The 7,762-nt window shown below is 45.0% G+C and overlaps 1 protein-coding gene across 1 annotated transcript in view; it reads right to left on the bottom strand.

Moving 5' to 3' along the window:
• FHAD1 (forkhead associated phosphopeptide binding domain 1) overlaps positions 1-7,762 on the bottom strand; it is a 180,895-nt gene that overhangs the window by 63,121 nt on the left and 110,012 nt on the right. Inside the window, exon 13 of the mRNA XM_042782301.1 lies at positions 6,695-6,890. Coding sequence (XP_042638235.1) covers positions 6,695-6,890 — 196 coding nt within the window. The remainder of the gene's footprint in view (positions 1-6,694; positions 6,891-7,762) is intronic.

Below are 7,762 nucleotides of genomic sequence, written 5' to 3'. Positions count from 1 at the left end.
AGCATATATCTGGAATGCTGTTTTTTCCAGTTTGTTCCTGGGATAGTATTACAGGTAGGCCACACCCCTGGGGAAACTCCCCCTAGACTGACCGGCCGCTTAGGACGTAGTCATGTGATCCATCATGGGAAACACCACTCACAAGTGAAGTCCAGCCAAGTTGACAGATCTTCAACTATCACAACAATCAACACCAATGGAAGCAGCACTCAAGAAATCAGATGATATATTGCACTGGAGAAATCTGCTGCAAAAGACTTCTTTTAAAGAGCTGAAGAGCAAAGATGTCTCTTGGAAGACTAAGGTGTGCCTAACCCAAGCCACGGTTTTTTTCAATCACCTCATGCTTGTAGGAGCTCTGGTGGCATAGTGTCTAAGGCATTTGACTGCTAACCAGAGGCTGGCGGTTCAAACCCACCAACCACTCCTTGGAAGGAAGGTTGGGTAATCAATCTACTTCTGTAGTGATACCGCCTCGGAAACCCAAGAGGGGTCACTATGAGTTAGATCCAACTCAATGGCAGTGAGTTTGGTTTTCAGTTAGTTCATATGCATGTGAAAGCTGGACAATGAATAAGGAAGACCAAAGAAGAATTGGTGCTTTTGAGTTGTGGTGTTGGCAAAGAATTCTGAAAGCACCATGGACTGCCAGAAGAACTAACAAATCTGGCCTGGAAGAAGTGCAGCCAGAATACTCCTTGGAGCTGAGAATGGCCAGACTTTGTCTGACCTACTTTGGTCATGTTGTTAGAAGGGACCATTCTCTGGAGAAAGATGTCACGCTTGGTGAAGTGGAGGGTCAACGAAAAAGGAGAAGGTCCTCAACGAGATGGATTGACACAGTAGCTACAACAATGGGCTCAGGTATGGCAAGGATTGTGAGGCTGGCATGGGACCAGGCAGGGTTTCATTCTGCTGTCCACAGGGTCACTATGAGCTGGAGCTGATTTGATGTGCTAACAATGACAACAATCTTCATGGAAACAGACTGCCACATCTTTTTCCCATGGGGCAGCTGGTGGGTTTGAATTGCCACTTCCTCAAGGTCATAGGTGGGGACAGGAGTAATAGTAATAGTGTTGTTATTGTTGCCATCAAAGTAGTTCCAACTCATAGTAACCCTATGTGTAAGTGAACTAAATGTTGCATGGCCCTGCTCCACCTTTATGATCACTGGTATGGTTTAGTCTACTGTTGTGGCTGTGAAGAGTAGTAGGAAAGGAGCTAAACAAGCAATGGGCCCCAGAGAATAATACTGTTTTCAAGATGGTAGAGCCATCTCAGAGTGCATGTCTGATCATCAGTGGAAAGGAGCGAAGAGGCAGAGAAAGGCTGTAGATGCCAAAAAAGATCAAAATTCAGGTCTTTGGGAGGGAGAGAAGGGGAGTCACAAATACAGGAGAGGGAAGCTTCATGGGGAAGGAGGACACAGGTGGGGGAGATGGAGGGAAGAAGAGAAAGACGGCAATCCACAGAAAGGAAGGAAGTTAAGCATGTCTCTACTGGGGCCTAGATCTCTGATAATGAAACTTTCTGAGAAGCAAGAAGGAGTGAGAATAATAATATTATTGTAATAATTACTATCAAGTATTAAGAGCCTGCTGTGTGCCAGGCACCATGCCAGGGATTTTACATACATCATTCTTCAATCATTATAAACAACCCAGGAAGGAAAGTATTCACAGTTTATAGATGAAGCAACCAAAGCTCAGCGAGGTTAAGCTCCAGAGCTGGTATGTGGTTGAACCAGAAGTCAGATCTAGGTGTCATTCTCTTTTAGAAGAGATTGGAGGCTTGAGAGTAAGTGGTTAGATAGGCAAATGTGTGTGCATTGGAAGAGGTGCATCCCAGGAAGCCTTTTATTTGCAACAAAATCTTGCAGAAATAGACACAAACAACTGAACTTGCAGAGAAAAATGTAAAAAGTCTTTTTTTTTTCTTTCCCCCTTTATCAAAAGAAGCCTGAGAAATCAGGCAGGAGGAATGTGGAGCTAACTTTCAAGGTTCCTCCCGAGACACCACCAGATGTTTCTTAAATTCCTGGCCAGGCCTCATGGTAAAGCCTTCAACCCTCAGACCGTCAGTACCAATATATACTTGAGTCCTGCTAGACTTCTCCTTCTTGGCAGCTCATGCTGTCACCCAATAATGTTATTTTTGTTGTTAGCTGCCATCTATTTGGCCCTTGGCTCATGGTGACCCCATGTGTGTCACAGAACTGTGCTCCTCAGGATTTCCCAAGGCTATGATCTTTTGGAAATAGATAGCCAGGCCTTTTCTTCTGAGAAAGCTCTGGTGGCATAATGCCTAAGGTATTTGACTGCTAACCAGAAGGCTGGCAGTTCAAACCCACCATCCATTCCTTGGAAGAAGAGTTGGGCAATCTTCTTCTGTAGAGATACCACCTCAGAAACCCAAGGAGGGGTTGTTATGAGTCAAATTGAGTTTGTTTTTTTTTTTTTTTCTGAGAAATCTCCAGGTGGGCTTGAACCTCAACCCTTCCATTAGCAGTCGAGTACCACATTAACTGTTTGTACCAACCAGGGAGTACAGGTGTTCCACAGAAGAACATGATTCCAAGAGACATTAGGTGAGGTCTGTGGCAGCAGGAACTGTGTTTTGGGAACTCCCCCACTTTTTATCTCATTCTTAGAGATCAACAGTGCATATTAACATGGGAGGGATTTTGCAGAGACCTGTTTAATGTTTGTTTTGGTAACTTTGTGCTGCTCTAACAGAAAATACATCACAAATGGGATAGCTTTAGCAAACAGGAGTTTATTCTGTTATGGTTTTGGAGGCTAAACATCCAAGTTCAAAGTGCCAGGCTCTAGGGGCTGGGTGAAAGCCCCTCATCCTTGGGCTTCAGCTCTCCCTCCTGCTCCCAGCCCACTGAAGCTAGAGGCATCTCTTCACTCAGGCAGCTACTGGCTGCTGAAACCAACAAACCTAAGATTGACAAGTAAAAAAGCATAGTGCCAATATTACCCACACAGCAGGCCACTGATTCAAGTCCATTAAGCATCCCAAGATTGGCAGATAACATGCCAGGCTGCTGAATAATGACTCAGCTACATACAGGATTCAAGCATGCCAAAAGCTGCAGACCATTTTTAAAGCTTCTCCTTATATATGGGAAGCAGACCACATCCCTAAAGCAGCTACTCAGCTGCTCCTGGAAGATTGCACCATGGAGTTGATTGCCAGTCTCATCATGGGGAATAACTACCACCAGCTGCCCAGCCACTCAAAACCAGGCCCAGCCAAGTTGACACATAACCTTAACTACCATGATGTTATTCAAGTCTTATGACTCTATGAGTCAGGAGAAAAAGATGGCGGGTCTGATAAATGCTGCCTGGGGCCAATCTTTCTCAGCCTTTCTGGAATTACTGGTCTGACAGCTTAGCTTTACAGCCCATGCTTCTTCATAGTAACCTATGGCTAGATTTACAGACATAGTTGGCAATGAGTAAAATGGTCTCAAGAGTGGCAAAGAGACAGTGTACACATAAGTTGGCCACTATTACCAGGATGGAGGTCATGGTTTGTCTTTATTTTAGTTTCAATCCTGAAGAACAACTAGAATTGTGATCCAGTTTTCACCTAATTTCATGGAAGCTGGAAGACTTTGCCATGAGTACAATAGCAGTGGCACTGAGGTGGGAGCCACTGGGTTGTTGGGAGAACAGCAGGAAATTGTACCCTCTTCTTCACCATGCCCAGCCCCTCACCACGCCCCTTCGCTCTATGTTATGAGGAAGGCAGGCACGTGTATAAAAATTAAAGTTAATCTTGTTTTTGATTTTGCTTTTTATTTGTGAAGACTTTTATACCACCTCTGGATTGCCTTGGAGACATCCTGGCTGGGGATGTTGAAGCAACAGAGTTGAAGATCACTCTTCTAGTCTCATTCATTGCTGCCAGAAGGTCAAATTCATGTCCCCTCTCTAGAGGTGGTATGGCGAGGAATACCAACAATCTTCACAAGGTTGGAGTTTTTCAAGGCTCTGGGCTCTCTCCCTCTCTCATGCAATGATTTCTTCCTAAGTGATACCATCCACACCAAGGGCTTTACTTATTTATCCATTTGTTCATTCAGAGATATTTACTAAGTACCTGATATGTGGCACCTGCTCTGCTAGGTGCTGAGGATATATCTGTCTCCAGACTAGGCATCCAGGGTGACAACTGCCTCCTTGACACCTTATCTTGGATGTCTCATGGGCCCCTCACACTCATCTTCCCCCTCAAACCTTGCCCTCAGCCAGCAATCCTAGTTTAGTGAAGGAATCACATCTGTCCTTCTACACAAGCCAGAAACCTGGAGATTGTGTAGAATTTCCCTTACCACCATTTCCAATTCTACTTTGGAAGCCTGTTGATTTTCCTCTTAAATGCCCTGGAATATTCTCTCTTTCTCTAGCCCTATCCCTGACCTAGTATAGGATCAGCCACCATCATCTCTTAACTAGTTTCCTGGTGCTCCCTATTGGCTACCTTTCTAGCACATTCTTCACTTGCAGCCAAGATGATGGTCTCAGAATGCAAATCTAATTCCACTGGTTCCTTACTTAAGACCTTTCATTGGCTTCTTGCTGCTCTTGTTGTTGTTGTTGTTGTTTGCCATCGAGTCGGCCCCGACTCATAGCGACCCCTCCTTGGGTTTCCGAGGCAGTATCACTACGGAAGTAGGATTGCCCAACCTTCCTTCCGAGGAGTGGCTGGTGGGTTTAGCATGAAGCAAAGCTTCTTACTGAGGCCCTGCAAGTGTCTACAGGGTACAGACCCGGCTGGCTGCCCTCGCCAGCCTTGCCTCGCACCCACACTTTGTCCTTGTTTCTTTTAACCTCTTGAGTTCTCTGTGCTCCTCCACAACCCAGGGGCTTAGCCAGGCTATTCCCTCTGACCAGAATGCCCCCCTTGCTCCTCTTTTGCAAAGAACTCCTATGCGTCCTGCACATGCCCTGCACTTCTCCTTCGTAGCACTTGCCCCTAGTTTAGTTTTACATCTGTTGGTGTGGTTTTTTGATGAATGCCCACTCTCAACCCTGACCTCCCCACTCAACTATAAGCTCTATGAAGGCAGGGATAGTGCCTGTTGTTTCCACAATATTTTATTATGAAAAATTTCAAACATATAGCCAAGTGGGAACAATTTTATAGGACACTCGTGTGCCCTTGACCTGGATTCTACCTGCTTCGAAGAATCCCATTCATTTTCCGCCCTGTGTGGGGCCTGTCGTCTAGTAGACATGTAATAAATCTTCACTGAATGAAAGTAGTTCATATCCTGTCACTTCTAGGACAACATCGTAAGGAAATATTTGGAGAAAGGTGCCACAGCGCTCATCACAGCACTATTTGTAAGAGTGGAAAACTGGAAACACCTTAAATGCTCATGATAGGGGGTTAGTTAAATAAATTATGGCACAAACCACACAATGGAATTCCTCACCATCCTCACCATCTGATGATGTCGATCTGTATGTACTGACACAGAAGGGCATTTGTGATGGACCATTAGGAACAAAACTGAGAAAACTCTTTGGTATGATATGACACCACTGTTTTTGGTAAAATCAAAAAATAAACATGGAGCTAATGTCTATTCTATGCCATAATAACAACAACAACAAAACCTTGTGACCGTAGAGTTGATTCTCACTCACAGCAATCCTTATAGGACAGAGTATAACTGCCCCATAGAGTTTCCTAGGCTGTAATTGTCATGGAAACAGATTGTCAGGTCTTCTTCCTCGTGGAGCTGCTGGTGGGTTCAAACCTCCAACCTTCTGGTTAGCAGCTGAGAGCACTGACCATAGGAATCACCCAAAGACTTCCAAACAGTATGAAAACTTATTGCTGTCAAGTTGATTCTGACTTATAACAACACTAAAGGACAGAGTAGAATTGCCCCATAGGAAAACTGCCCCATAGCTTTCCACAGCTGTAATCTTTACAGAAGGAGCTCTGGTGGCATAGTGCCTAAGGTATTGACTGCTAACCAGAAGGCTGGCAGTTCAAACCCACCAGCTACTCCTCAGAAGGAAGACTGGGCAATCTACTTCTGTAGAGATATCGCCTTGGAAGCCAAAGGAGGGGTTGCTATGAGTTGGGATCAACTCAACGAGTGTTAGTTTTTTTTTTTTTTTTTTTAAATCTTTACGGAAGCAGACTTTCATCTTTTTTTCAGCTGGTGGGGTCGAACCACTGCTGTTTTGATTAGCAGCTGAGCACTTAACCACTGCCCACCAGGGCTCCTTTGTGTCAGAATAGACACATATTATTTTAATCCTCACAACAAATCTAGGAAGTGGGTACTCCTATTATCCCCGTTTTATAGGTAAGAAAACTGAGGCACGGGGAGGGCAAATGACTTGCCTAGAATGATGTAGCCATTTCTGTGGGAGAATGTCTTGGAAATTACACACAAACCATTACAGTACTTAGTGCTGAGAGACGGAGTCTGGCATGATGTTGATTTAATTTTCCTTTGGCTTCTGTCTCATCTCATTTTTCTTCCCTGTCCTGGTCCCACTTGTGTACTTTTCAAAAGAAAAATCACTTCTCAAGTGGAGAAGTGAAGAAGAGCACACTTGGCTCCCTACCTAAGGACCCTTCCTCAACAGATGTTGCCTCATGATAAGATTCAACATGACATTTTGGCACGTGAAAGAAAAGCTCCAGTAACCTTTGTCAGAGCCAGATAACTGGATCCCGACGTTCCTGAGGAGCCGCTCAGTGTCCTCCAGCCAGGACAGGGAGAGGTTCAGGATGTCCAGCGCCACCTTCTGGAGCCCTGAGACAGGTGGGCTCACCTGAAGGTACTGAAGAAGGTCGACTTCCTTCTTCAGGTCATGGCTGCAGCAAGGCTTTTTCATGCAAGCCTGAAACGAGATGAGATCATAAGGAGTCCAGACTCTGTGGCCAGAAACAGCACTGATGTCACGTACAGACAACAACATTTTTGACTTCACCACAAAGCAGGCAGCACCATGTGCCGGCTGCCCTGGGAATGTTCCCGATTCATTCGTTTTTTATTTCTGGCACTCTGATTTGGCCGAATTGACCCCACTTTTGGGTACACGTAATTCCAAAGCCGAATTGTCATCTAAGGTTTGGCTGAAGTGACAACCACACTTGGCTACTTTCATTCATCGCATTCCTGCCTAGATCAACACACAAGCTGGTCAGAAAGCTTGCTTCCCTGATTGGAAAGAGTGCTGACAGCCAGCATTTGCACAAACTCCTCAAATAGCTGCATATTTCCAGAGAAAGCTGAAGCAGCTGCCTGCTGGGATAAGAGGCATCCCAGCGTGGGGTGGTCCTCTCCTCCACATTCACAGGTGAGGGGATAAAAACATTCTTTCCTGTTTTCAAATAAAGAGTAGGAACATTTCATTGGTTCCTCTGGAAAATAGCATGGGAGCTATTTATTGTTTTGGCTGGAGTTGAGGGTCTCCCAAAGTTAGTACTTGAAGGTACTGAGACATCTTTTTCTTGGCCACACTGAGTTCACCTGGGAGGCATTTTTCGAAGGCTTTTGGTTTCTCTTCTCAAAGTTTCTCCAATAAGAGAAAAAGGTGGACAGAAAAGCAGAGATGTCTGTCCAACCTCATCTTTGTGTGTGTGTGTGTGTGTGTGTATGTGTGTGTATATATATATATATGTTGTTGTTGTTATGTGCCGTCGAGTCAGCCCTGACTCATAGCGACCCCTCCTTGGGTTTCCGAGGCAGTATCACTACGGAAGTAGGATT

This window comes from Orycteropus afer, unplaced genomic scaffold (genome assembly GCF_000298275.1).
Source record: "Orycteropus afer afer isolate SDZICR_OR568_19922 unplaced genomic scaffold, OryAfe1.0 scaffold00288, whole genome shotgun sequence".
Classification (NCBI taxonomy): Eukaryota; Metazoa; Chordata; class Mammalia; order Tubulidentata; family Orycteropodidae; genus Orycteropus; species Orycteropus afer.
Note: the sequence above shows the minus strand (reverse complement) of the source record. Positions and strands in the feature narration are given on the sequence as shown.